We start from the raw sequence: 13761 nt of genomic DNA on the forward strand, positions 1-13761 counted from the left end.
ATATATATTTTTCCTTATTAATGTACACCTGCCTTAGAACCCATTAATTTAACATCTGCTTTAACGTTTTCCCTTGCCTAAGTTCAAGATGCTTGAAAAATTAAATTTCTCATAGAAAACAAGTAAAATTTGTAAAAGTAAGCAGCTGTTTCTGAGTAAACCTCATTGTCTTGTCAAGAAATAATCAACACTTTTAGTCTTCAGAAGAATGACATATATAAAATATACAAAAATGACAGATGAAAGAGAGAGACAGAGAAATGAGGGAGGGATCTAGATAGATACAGGCTCTACACCGACGCACCCCACCATACACACATTGGAATCTGGTCCTGATGGGGATACCCAACAATTCCCTTTCCACAGAGTATTCTGCGCTGAAGAAAAACTGGTTTGAAAGCAAATCATGATCCCATGTTTTAAAAGTGGAAGAAGGAAGAGGACATACCTAGGCATGTTTCTCAGACCCAGTTGAACTAAGTTAACAACTCCAATATAAACACGCACCTTTGTATAAATGGGTTCTGGATCAGGTGACTCAGACCCTCCATTCAAGTCACCATTTACCAACTTGGATTTTTTTTTTTTTTTTTCTGATGACTGTCAATGCTTTCAGGGAGACTGAGTTGCACATCTTCTATTTTATAATTTGATCACCTTAACCTTATCACACAGTTTCCCATTTTAAGAGATTTTAAATGCAGACTAGTTTTTACTGTTTTCTCTACTATTTGATTCAACTTAGTATCTACACTAATTTGCGAGTCATCTAAATTGGGAAAAACTTCTGCATAGTCATTCACTCAAGCATTTTTTAAAAATTCTAAAATTAAGTGCTAGTAGTAATTCCCTTTCACTTTGGCTTTTTGTTTTTCATAGTAATATTGTCTTGTCACTTTTCCAACCCTACTACCATCAGTCCTCATTTCCACTACTTGTCAACTCATCTTCTCCCTCTGATCCCAGTTTCAAGAGGTGGAAAAGGAATATAAGAGACAGGAGACATGATATAGTTTCCAGGAAACGGCTTCATTAGCAGGACAGTGATGTCCAATCCTGGCCTCTTTCAACCATATGAGAAAGTGGAGATTAACAGTAATACTCTGGGAATGTATTTCCTTCTATTCATTGCTCCGCAAGAGCTTTTACACGAGCACATTCTGGATACTAGAAGCATGAAGTTTCCACCTACAACACTGGAAGCCAGCTGACATGACAACAGAGTTACCTGTTTGTTTCCAACAGGTGCACTCCTGAACACTCTAATGAGGATAGTGACACTCTTAAGAAAATGACACCCCGAAAGGAATATCCCAACAACAAGAGAGAAAATGTGGTGCTAAAAAAAAAAAAAGAAAGAAAGAAAAAAAATTCTTCTAGCCCAACTTCTTGGACCCCAGTCAAGGAAAAAAATAACTATTCATTCTTTCAATTCACATATTCAAACTAGAATACAGCAACTTCACTCACAAATCAGTGATCTCAACTTCTAAATTAAAAAGATACAAACCTGAATTGATCTATTAAACTGTATTCACTATGTGTCCTCAGCTCAGCTTACCAAAGTCAAAGATGGTGTGTTTCACCTTTAGGAAGGAATAAGTTATGTTCGATAATGAAAATTGAAAATATTATTCAACGTTAAGCAGCAGTTTTTAAGAATTTTTGCCGGAGAGAAAAATAAAATATTTGAGCAGAATAGAAGGCAATCGTAAAAATTCCTAGAGATGAAACAATTAAATCATAAAATAAATAGCATCAACAGCCTGGATTTTAGGGAACAGAGGTAATGCTGACATACCCATATCTGAAATTATATGTGACACAATGAACTATAGCATTTTTTTTTTTTTTGGACTGAGCTAGGGTGCATTTGTTCTAAACATGTAAAGCCTCATTAAAATACCCAAGGACAACAGCTTAACAGTATGCTGAACTGGTATTAAAATAACATTTCAACTACAGACAAGCTATACAACAAACCTATAACATTTCAACTATAGACAAGCTATACAACAAACCTATAAAATCCTGGGAAAGAAATAAACCAAAGCAAACCTTTAGACATCCTTCTACCAGCCCAAGACATGTGCAATACAGTTTTAGCTGTCCACAATGTAAGTACTGAAGGTTAATAGTTAAAGACCAATGGAATGTTAACACAGTCTAGTACTACATTTGAGTAGTAATGCATGGAAAGACACTGAAATTAAAACACTTTGTTCTGCATGTTCTGAAGTGATGTAACAGTGATGATTGGTTATATTAGATGACAAAGCAGGGCTGCTTAGGACTTTTAAAACACAATCGTATCTAACATTCTTCCAAATAACATATTTTTCCAATTCTTGTACAAATATATGAAGCTAAAATACAGAATTTTTTTTCACACTCCAGTTATCTTCTAATGGCAGCATTTGGCATGTTGATTTTTTTTTTCCCAAAAGTAATTTTCAAGATAAAATGCTGATTGCCTTGACTGGCATGTCCAGAAAGCAAAGACTTACCTGTCTTATTTTCTCTGACCTCAATAATATAAACATTAATGTCGGGGCGGAATTTTGTCCCTGCTGGGGGTTCTGAAGTGGAAATTTCCTGAGGTCTGAGGGCCTCTTTGCCTTCCACAGTGGGTGGTCTTGCTGGCTGTGTAGCAGAGGGAGTACTTGAAGTTGTGAAATACTCTCTGTCAATATCAGTTTCTGTTTCCTTCCCTACAACATCCTCCAGGGTAGTGGGAGGAACATGAGATGTTGATTCTCCAATGATTACCATGTCACGGGTTGTTTCTTCTCCAGGCTCCCTGTCAATGAGAGGCGGTTTCTCAGTGGGTCCTGGGGATGGCTTGGATGCTGACGTGGTGTGGGGTCTTTCTATTGAAGTGAAGGCAGCCGTGATATTACTTGCAACTGTGGCTTTAATTGTTGAAAATTCTGGGAGTTCTGTGGCTGTGGGCTTTTCGAATAATCCTGAGCCTACATCAGTATAATCTAGGAATGCTTTCTCTCTTTTCTCAGTAGTGGTTTCCTCTATAAGCCGGGTAACATGGGTGCTGAAAGGTGATACAAATTCCCCTGGACTAGCACTTTCTGTCTCATACTTCTCTTCAGGCTCTGGACTCAAAGACACTGTTGGTCCTACGCTTGGTGTTAGGGTTACCACGTCATCTGTTTCTGCTTTGTGCTCAGGGACAGCACCAGGTGGATAATACATACTGTGCTCAATTTTTCCAACTGGAGTTGTTTCGACAACTGGGACTCTCTCAGAAGCTGTCACCAACCTGTCTTCAGAGACTGTGTATGGTGGCCCGTCACGCTCTTGTTTACCCACAGCTGTTGTTGCCTCCTCAGCTGTGGCAGCTGTAGAACTGAGAGTAGGAACTGGCTTCTCTGCGGTTGCTTCTTTCCAAGGGAATTCTTCCTGACCTCTTCCCTGTGTAATTTCTATTGTTGTTCTTACAGTTTCAGGGGAAATGGTTGCTTCCAGATGAGTCTGATTAACGACATGTATGTCTTGAGAGGGTTCACCTAGAACTTCACCTTCTGGTGGAACAGAAGGTACCAACACTCCCCATTCTGTCTTGGGAATTACAGAAAGAGGAACGGTATGGGAGCTGTCTACATAAGCAGTAGGTTCTTGGGTGCTACTATAATTAACAAATGCCAATCCTTCCACGTCTGAAGTGTCTACAAATTGGGGGACAGCAGATACTGGCTTAGAGACATCCATATCTTCTCCTTCATCCAAAGCACTTCCTTCTGTGGTTGCATAAATAACTTGGCCTTCCACACTTGTGGTAGGTGGAACTCTTTCCTTGGTTGTAGAATCTCTCAAAGTCGGCTTTTCTGTAATATCAATTAATGTAGTTGGCTGAAATCCAACTGTGACTTTCCCATGCATATCTGTTGTATCTTCCTTAGTAAACTCTTCTAATGGCTTTTGAGTACTATCTGGGATAAGAGTAAATTCATCTCCTTCATCTTCAGTGAAACTTGGGATTTCCTTATCCTTCCCACTCACTTCTGTAGTGGTGAGTAAGGCAGGGGGTAATTTTGGAGGACCTTCATCTTCTGTGGGCTCTAAAGGCTTCGCTGTTATATTATCTTCATCCCATGCCCATTTTGATACAGTGACCACCTCCACAGTTATAGTGCTGTGGCTCACATTCAGTGTTGTAATACCCTCTTCATACTTTGTAGTATCTTGATAGCCATCTGTGTCCAATTCAACCAGTGTTGTTGTAGAGTCTTCCTCCGCATCTCCTGCCTCTGTTGGCACCACATGTAGCTTTGCTGTTGTCAGTGTTGGGGAATCAAAAGATCTGGTCATTTCCACTGAAGGCTCTGTAAGATGAATTTCCTCTGAAGAAGCTGTAGAGAACTTCATTCCAGGGAAGCCTTCCTCCTCTGTCTTTCCTATAAATGGATCTTTGGGGATCTTTTCCTGTATCTCATCATCAGTGTAAGTAACTGTTCTCATCTCTGGACTAAGTATTTCTGTTCTCTCTCTTCCTTCTGCCATTTCTGTTTGTGGAGAGGGATAAATAACTGTGGGTATTCCCTCGACTAATCTTTTATCACCAGAATAAGGAAACAATTCTACTTCTGTACGATGCTGTGATGGGAAAGGTGTGGTGGACACATACTGGCCAAAAAAATCTTCAGTTATCCTTCCATTAGTTTGTTTCTCTTCCCAGTTGTCTGTGGATGATCCGTCACCGTCAGGCATAGTTTCAGGTGAAACAACTGTAGACTCTGATAATGGCTCCCTGTCCTCTAGTGGAGTGAAGGTGGTATCTTCTGAAGTCTTTGACACTGTAACAACTTCGGGTATTTGGCTAAAGGTCAAGGTGCTCTGAGCAGATCTAACTGTAAATGTTCTGTCTTCACTGTCATCTTCTCCCAGAGTGAATCCATAGCGGCTTGTGGTCATAGATTCAGAAATAGGGCTTACTGTTCTTTTTTCAGTTTTGGAATCCAGGGTCATTGTTGTAGACACAAATGGTATTTCAGTTACAGACAATTCCTTGGAAGGAATATGCTTTGAAATTTCCACTGATGTTACCAAGGGACCCACTTCTATTTGTTCAATCTGTGTAACTGACTCTTGGGTTTGTATGTCTTCCCTGACACCATCCCATGAATCAGTAGCATGATGGGAGATGACAGCTGTACTCTGGGGTACTTCTTTCTGAATTTCAGGTATGTCTGGCTTTCCAAGTGGTTCTAAAGCTGAAGGTGAGTAGTAGTCCATATCCAAAGGCTTCATGGTAATCCCACCAGGTGTGGATGATTCGGTGGCTAATCTGTGTGTGACAGCTTGAGCCTGAACTATGGTTTTCTGCTCAAAATTGAATATATTTCCTACAGGAGGGGACTTTGTTGTAATGATAGGTAATTCGGTGATTAGAGGGATGATTGGTGTTGTTCTTTCGGGTACCATTTGTAGTTCTTCAGAAAGAATATTCAGTTCGATGGTTGTAGCCTCTGATATATTCTGTTTAGCTAGAAAAATAATTTCAAAGAGTTGATTAGACAAGTCACTAATAAAAAGTTGTATGTCCAGTGTTTGTGAAGTGCTGCTGTGTATATTGAGGTGACCCAGAAGTGTTCTGTGATGAAGGGCATCTAGAAACTATAATTACATTAACTCAAGGGCAGACATTTGAACATATCATAGTCACAAACTCATCACTTGTTTTACATGGTAAGGCTTATCACTGCTTTCACCCATAAGGATGAATGGCTGCTTTCGGTTAAGGAAAATGAATATGTTGTAGTTTTAAGACAAGGAGAAGTCCAAAACCATATAAACGCAGAGTTTGGAAATAGTTGCTTGGTTACTTATCAGAAACTACAGCAGCAACTTGGGGCCTACTAGGAAAACGTGGTAATACTGTTCTGAAGGCTTCTTCTGTCCGCTGCCTCTTCTCCCTCCTTCTCATGCTGCACTCTGTCTCAGGGGAGAGGGAGTGCCTCAGATTGCAAAACAACAAAAAAGCCACATCAAATGTACCCGAGTTACATATAAGCTATTACATTGTCCATAACGTGGAGGGCTTCATAAAAACAGGATATTAAACTTTTTAGTACCACCCTTCACTTGAGTCCAGGTGTTGGGACATTTGTCTTCACCTTCATTTCAACTCTGCAGTGTAGTCTTGGGTTTCTAATAAACAATAAGACATTTCTGGCAGAGGCTGCTTGGCATTTGTGATAGATCCACATTTTGCTCTATGTTCTACACACTACATTTGTAACTCTTACAAGGGTCTTGGTTCCAGGCTTACTTTAGCATGAAACGCAAAAGTCGAACAGGAAGTGAAGTACCCACATGATGTATTTTAGGTCTGTAATTACAAATCACTGGAAACAACCCTGAGCATCAGAAAGAATGGGCTCAGGCAATAAAAAGTAACATGTCATCATAAAATGCTACATTATAATACCTCCAGATTTACAGAGGATGGCCTCTCCTTTTTAAAGAAATTTAAACTGAGTAGTTAAGTGACAATGTTGTAGACAACAAGATTCTTCTTCAACATAGGGAAAATGCAGCAGAGCTTAGCATGCAAAGATTTTGTTTTTTACGAAAAAATTGGATTTTCAAAAATCAACAACTAGTCACCACTAAACTCAGAAAGAACTGTTCTAAAGAAACCTGTAGTCATTGTCTCACCATATCCGGTATGATTTAAAACTAGCTATATGGGGGAATACCTGTTCTCCCTGATGAGAGTTTTCACATCTGTAGTATCTGTAATATCTGTGTCTAACTCTCAATAATCCCCAAACAGTCCTTGGAAAACTAAACTGGGTATCTTTGCACTCTACCTATTCTGTCAAAACTTAATTATATTAAGGCAGTGAAACTGCTGTGTCTGATATAAGAATCATAAATATATGTTGTTATGTAATTGTCCAAACCCACAGAACATAGAGCACAAAGGATAAAACTTTACCTACTATGAACTTTGATTATGGTATGTCCACGTGTGTTCATCAGCTGTAACAAATGCACCATTTTGGTGGGCAATGCTCATAATAGGGGAGGCTGTGCATGACAAGGGACAGGGGTACATAGGAAATCTAACTACTCTGAAACCTAAAACTACTTTAAAAACTAACATCTATCATAATAATTTGAGGACAAAATGATGTGATTTTGTTGTAAATCGGACTTGAGTTATAACAGGTTCTTTATTTTTGGTTGGGATGAGCTGCTATTAGCTGTGGTCATTCCCCAGACCATTCTGAAGCCCAGATTCACTAATTTTAGAATGAAAACTTGGTGGCCATTTACATTATGGTATCGTTTAAGTATTCTCCAAAGTCTGTCACTATTTACCTGTTACTATTTTATGCTGGAACAAAATTAAACAAAAATAATTGGACTCTTCAGAAACATTAAGTAATTTTTTTCTCCTCATAAGAAAATCTTTTTCTATATGCATTTCCTGGAAGAAGATTTGGTCTATTTTGATTGACATGAACAACTTAAGGAGCCAAAGTGTGGCTGATGATCTCTCTTTTAATTCAATTCTCTATTCTCTGAAATTCCACAACTATTACCTCATTTCACTGCCAAATATTATGTTCATCTTCTAACAGTTTTCTTTGGGGAAATAGTAAAATGTACATACAGAGAAAGTTCCCGTGGAAGCATAACATAATCACTTATCACACTTCATAGTAGAGAAAAAATAATCATATTACTGTTAATAACTGCAAAGGACCTAATTTTCCTTTTTTCCTCTGAGTATTTCCATGGCTGATGAAATTAACTTAAAAGGAGATAATATAGCATTAGGGCCAAACAGAAGGCCTGTGTATCAGGTTGTCCCACGTTCCAATCCAAGTTCTGGGCTAGCATCCTCTTACAATGCTATGAAAATACTTTTGTAGTGTTTTAAAAATAAAGGATTCAGATTTTAAAATCTAAATTGTACGTCATTGCCGATTATTACTGTATCATTGGTGTTGCCTTTGTCTCGTCCTGTTCAGCAATATGTCTCAGAGAATCCCCCTTACAAAGGCAGGATTTATGTGACTTTGTTTTCAAAAATCAAAAATAAGGGTTTTTAATAATTTTAGAGCTCTGTTTAAAAGTCTGCTTATAATTAAGTTAATTAATTCTACTATTTGGAATGGAAAACCTCAGACTTCCTTGAGGTTGGGTGGCTTTTTCGTCAACTTAACAGCTGACTTCCATCATAACTCAGAATATCTGATCATTGTTTCAACCACTCCAAAAAAAGGAAATAATTTTAAAAACCACAAGTATCTACAAAGAGATATCTTAAGGATAAATGCTAATATATTAATGGTGACTATTACAAAGGTGAAAATGCAACTCCAAGTTATGCCAAAAGTGTCCTTCCAAAAGAATTCACGTGGAGAAATTTTTGAATTGGAAAACTACCAGTGTTCCTTTAGCTTCATTATTAAGGAAGCCAACAGAAATCAGCATATTTCTTCTCCCACAAAAGCTCCCTTCCAATCTTTGCAGCTGTCTGCCACACAGATGTTTTGCATCACTATACTTATGGTATTTTATGTCCTATGGACTCTCTTCTCTGTGCTTCTGTTATAAGACATGAGGCAGATTTTCCCAATAAAATATAAAGATCCTGTTAGCAGCATGATAGTCGATTTAACGCACACCTGTACCACCCACATTATATGAAAGTGACTAATTTCAAATTAGTTCTCCTATATTAAAATGTTTCCTATGTAAATAACTGTAAACATAAGAATTCACAAATAGAGTGGGAATACAGTAAGTTGATTTGGACTTCATTGTTAAATAAAGAGTAAAGGCTGGAACGATGGCATTAGAATGCAAACTCTTATTAAAAAGTTTTATGAGTGATTGAATGCCAACAGACTGAAATTCAATAAACAGAAAACATATTTAAAATACCATTTAGGGAAGGATTAGTTTTGGTGCCTACAGTCAGATTATGGTCGAGGGCACAAAAAGGATCACAAGCACACCATAGGTTAGAAGGGAAGGTCAACCTGAAAGTGAACAAATATATAAGAAGTATAGCATATGAAGTGGCGGGAAATTATTTAGCCTTTCTAAATCATAATTCTAGTTCCTAGCTTAATCAAACAGAGGGATTTTAAAAAATGAGGGTTCAAAGCTAGATCACATAGATGACCAAACACAAATTAGAATTTCAAAACAAGAAAATTATTTCAGTTGAGGAAGATGCTGAGGGTCAACTGAACAACTGTGCTCAATAATAGAAATGGGTGTTATTTAGAGTTTGGTCTCCAACTTAAAAAGGAAAAATGGGCTCAAAGTCCAATGTAATGAATTTCAATAATTAGAAAAACTATCCAACGACGATGGTAATAGAATATGAGAATGGGTTTTCTAGGAAACATGCTCTATCTCCCTGTAATGGAGAGCATTAATAACATACCATGAGAGATTATCCTGTGTCTTGAGTGGCTCTGATTCACTTAAATTTGGGGATGTATGGGTGGGTGATTTTTCAAAGCCCTCTCTTTGACAGAACTTGTTTAACTCTGAAGTCAAAGAAAAATCAAAGGTGCACAATTTAATTTAATCATCACAGGGAAATACACAGGAAAATTTCATTTCAAAAATGTACTAATTTCCTTGTTTTTCATTCTGCTTGACATGAATAGATTCTAATTATGCTTGTCATTGGCCATTGTTAATATTCTATTCAGTGATGGTAGAAGGGAAAGAGAATGAAAGCAAAGTGAGGTTTGGTATTGTTCATTCACCAAGAAGTGTCTTTAAAAGCCCCTTCTACATACGGTAAAAAGCAAGCAAGAGAAATATGGTTATATTTCTAAATTCCTCTACTTAACCAATCAGCAGTACATCTCTGAAATCGTATTTGGAGCTATTGCTGAGGTCACAACTCATACACTTTACCCTAAGTATTTAGCCACCACTCAACTATGTGGCAAAAGTGAATAGCAGTCAAGTCATTCTGAGAATATTTTAAAAATTCCTTTAAAGATATAAACTAAGAGAATCCTTGAAAAAAGAATTAAGAAATTTTGGGAAGCTGTTGGCACTTTGTATGGTTTAAGAAAGATTTTTATGTTATGACTAAGCCTTCTAAATCTTTTAGATGCTGAATACATTTTGAATATAATAGATCTTAGGGAAGAAATAAACAAGAATCTAAACCTTAGATTAGATTTAGATTAGATTATGCTTTGGTTTGGAAAAAAAACAAAATTTGAACCATGATATTTGGAAGTTATATATTTCCAAGTTCTATAGATTCAAATGAATTAGAAAAAAACTGGACCTAAACTTTCAAACTTTTGTCAGATTTTATATAGGTTTTTAGCAGGAGGTTATTGTATTTGAAACTAAGTATCTTGTCATTTCATATGTTCATGTGAATTCCTCATTTAAATAAATAATTTAAAACACATCAGGATGAATTCTTTGTGGCTACAGACAGCCTTCGGTTTAGTTTTACCCTCAGGGAGGAAAAAAAAGTGTTGTTTAAAAGTTCTCTCTTGCCAGTTGTACCAAGCACAAGAAAATACAATTGAGCAAGGTAGTCAAATTGGATAATTCCACTCCTTCCCTAATTAAACCTCTCTAACCCTGTCCCCCGAAACCAATCTGACTTCAGTTCTTAATCATAGTCACTTAATGAAAAACTGATTTTAGAGCTTCAAATACTTGAAAGTCACTGTTAAAAGAATGTCTATGTTTCTACTTTTAGAGATAGGCTTTCCTTTTTAATGTTTCTTTTGCTGAAAATAACTAAGGAAGAACTTTTCTGTTGTTTCAGAGTCTAGGGACAAAAGTCAGTATTTTCAAGTGGCTTTTTATGGCCAGCTTGTATTGCACTGATACCCAACACATGGCTTTCACACTGAGAAAGCTGAGTCCATGGGAGGGGATGTGGGCAGAGGCAGCTCAGAAGGGAGGCAGCAGCATGTGAGATCACGGTTTTCCGCCGCACTAATGCCTATTCTACTCAGACATCCTAGCTGTGACTTTTTGGTTGATCTAAAGAATGCTTGTTTATTTCACTTTAGAAATCAATTACATAATAAGCTAGTATATTTTCTTTTCATTTATTATGTATTGCTAAAACAAAATATATTGTAAACTTGGTAAAACCTTTTACTATATTTCAATATAACGTGGCTCTACTTTGAACATACTCACCCCAAATGCTAGGAAATCTTTGTTTAGCTGTCACCACAATATAGATCCTTCAGTAAAAATCACAATGAGATTCTGGATTACTCGCTTGTTTGATCAAGCATTCTACAAGCACGATATTATATCATGTGACTACTACTGCTAAAATAATTTAAGGACATCTGAAAATTCTAAATAATTATATCATGAATGTGGAGAGATGTTACTTAAGATCACTTTTAAAGAGCAAACCTAACTGAAGATAGCCTACATTACACCTTTCAAAGAACACAGACCGTACTTCAATATGATACTAGAGAATTGGTGATTAGAAGGCACATATTTCCATTACTTGAATTAAAATCAGATAAAAGGAGATACTTATTTATAGCATGGTTTCCTGTTAGGTATTAATTGAATGTTATGATTATCCATCTCTGTTCCAAGTACTCACCTGCAATTACTGAAACTGGAATTCTCCACCACATACCAAAAAGAAAATAAGCAAAATTCAAGGATTCAACTCAGCCACAGTTGGCTTCAAAATTACAGCACCAACAATCTAATTACATTTAAGGACTGCAATTAATGTTAAAAAGAAGCACAAAAAAGCTAATCAGAAATATGTTCTGTGGTTCTAGGAACAAAGGAGCACAGTTAAGACCCTAACTTGACACTACTCATCACCTCTAAAAGAACATCTGTCAAACTTCCTGTTGTTTTAACCGTATCACTGCCATTTATTGGTTTTTGAAAGTCACCAAACTGTTTCCGTTCTGTGCATACACTGCAAGACATGGAATCCATTCCCATTGCTAGATGAACACCAATGCCTGTCTTCGAAGTATTTTTTTAAAATCTGTAATTTTTAAAAAGGTATCAAACACTTACGTTTAAAGCAGTAGGCATCAAATCTGCTATCAGGGGTAGGGAAGCCTGTCTGGTTCTCAAAACGATACAGGGTTCTCACCCCAAGTAAACCACCTCCACACTGGGCCCTGGCCACAGTCACAGGGTGGCGAACGCTGGCGTCGGACAGCCACCCATAATCGCACTGATCAAAGCCATTCCTCCAAGCGGCTTGGAGTTCCCCCACTGTTGCCAGCCGGGCGTCCTGGTTTTCACACTCTTCTTCAGCCTCCTCAAAGGTAAGTTTATCAGGAGCAGTGATATGGAACACCTCACCTGAAATAAGGAGGGGAAAAAACACAACAACAAACATAAGTTTTACCATTCATTCCCATCCACTTCAGGGGTGGGCAGGAGGTACAAGAAGAAGGATATAATGCTTTTTTCATGTCAAGGCAGCAGCTTCTGATACTTTAAAGCAGTAAACAGCATGGTTACTCAATTTTGTCACTATTAATGTCACACATTCCAGAAAAGTTCACATATATTAACTTTATTATCAATTGACTGCTTCTATGGGCCATGGGTATATAGAAGCAACAATTTGATAATAAAGTCACAGTCAGTTCTTCAAAATGAACAAATCTTTTCCATTGATTCTTTGGACTACTCTCTGGGAAAAGAGTTTTCTCTTCAGCAAAAGAGCAGGCTGGAAAGGGAAACTGCACCAAAATGTCACCCAGGTTATTTCATGTTGTTTCACCTGAAATCAAACAGTAGCTCTTGAACCCTCCTTCTCACCTATCACTACCATCAAAATGGATGAGCTCCCATCAAATTAAACAACAAAACAAGAAAAACTCCAGGGTTTAAAGATGGGAAGGGACAGAAGCAAGATGGATTCCATGATGGCTATGTCAGAGACTAAGAGTGCATGGAGGCCAGCTAACTTAGCTCCCATTCAACTGGCCCAAGTGACCAAGGTCCCCCTGGAGGAAGTGGCATTTTTTTTTTCTTTTTCCTCTTTATGTATTTTTTTTTAAAGATTTTATTTATTTGTCAGAGAGAGATCACAAGTAGGCACAGAGAGAGAGAGAGAGAGGAGAGAGAGAGAGAGAGAGAGAGGAGGAAGCAGGCTCCCTGCTGAGTAGAGAGCCCGATGCGGGACTCGATCCCAGAACTCTGAGATCATGACCTGAGCCGAAGGCAGAGGCTTAACCCACTGAGCCACCCAGGCTCCCATCTTTATGTATTTTTTTAATTGTGTATGTTAGTCACCATACAGTACGTCATTAGTTTCTGATGTACTATTCCATGATTCATTGTTTGTGTACAGCACACCCAGTGCTCCATGCAATTCGTGCCCTCCTTAATACCCATCACCAGGCTCACCCATCCCCCTCTCTTCTAAAACTCTCCATTTGTTTTCTGGAATCCATAGTCTCTCATGGTTCATCTCCCACTCCGATTTCTCCCCTTTCATTTTTCCTTTCTCCTAATGTTCTCCATGCTATTCCTTACGTTCCACAAATAAGTGAAGGCATATAATTGACTTTCTCTAATTGACAATTTGATTTATTTCACTTAGCACAATCTCCTCCAGTCCCATCCATGTTAATGAAAAAGTTGGGTGTTCATCCTTTCCGATGGCTGAGTAATATTCCATTGTGTATATGGACCACATCTTCTTTATCCATTTTTTTGTTGAAGGGCATCTTGGCTCTTTCCACATTTTGGCTATTGTGGACATTGCTG

At 37.8% G+C, this 13761-nt stretch overlaps 1 protein-coding gene across 4 annotated transcripts in view; it reads right to left on the reverse strand.

Annotated features, from left to right (window-relative positions):
- The window catches only part of VCAN (versican), a 109405-nt gene that overhangs the window by 57188 nt on the left and 38456 nt on the right, over positions 1-13761 (reverse strand). For 2 of the 4 annotated variants that reach the window (XM_032847149.1, XM_032847135.1), the window contains exons 6-7: positions 12049-12342; positions 2508-5501 (exon numbers count right to left, since the gene is read on the reverse strand). In XM_032847149.1, the coding sequence (XP_032703040.1) occupies positions 2508-5501; positions 12049-12342 (3288 nt within the window). The remainder of the gene's footprint in view (positions 1-2507; positions 5502-12048; positions 12343-13761) is intronic. The other 2 variants (XM_032847140.1, XM_032847158.1) reach the window with 1 other exon arrangement.

This window comes from Lontra canadensis, unplaced genomic scaffold, assembly GCF_010015895.1.
Source record: "Lontra canadensis isolate GAN:19392208 unplaced genomic scaffold, GSC_riverotter_1.0 scaffold4, whole genome shotgun sequence".
NCBI classification, from domain to species: domain Eukaryota; kingdom Metazoa; phylum Chordata; class Mammalia; order Carnivora; family Mustelidae; genus Lontra; species Lontra canadensis.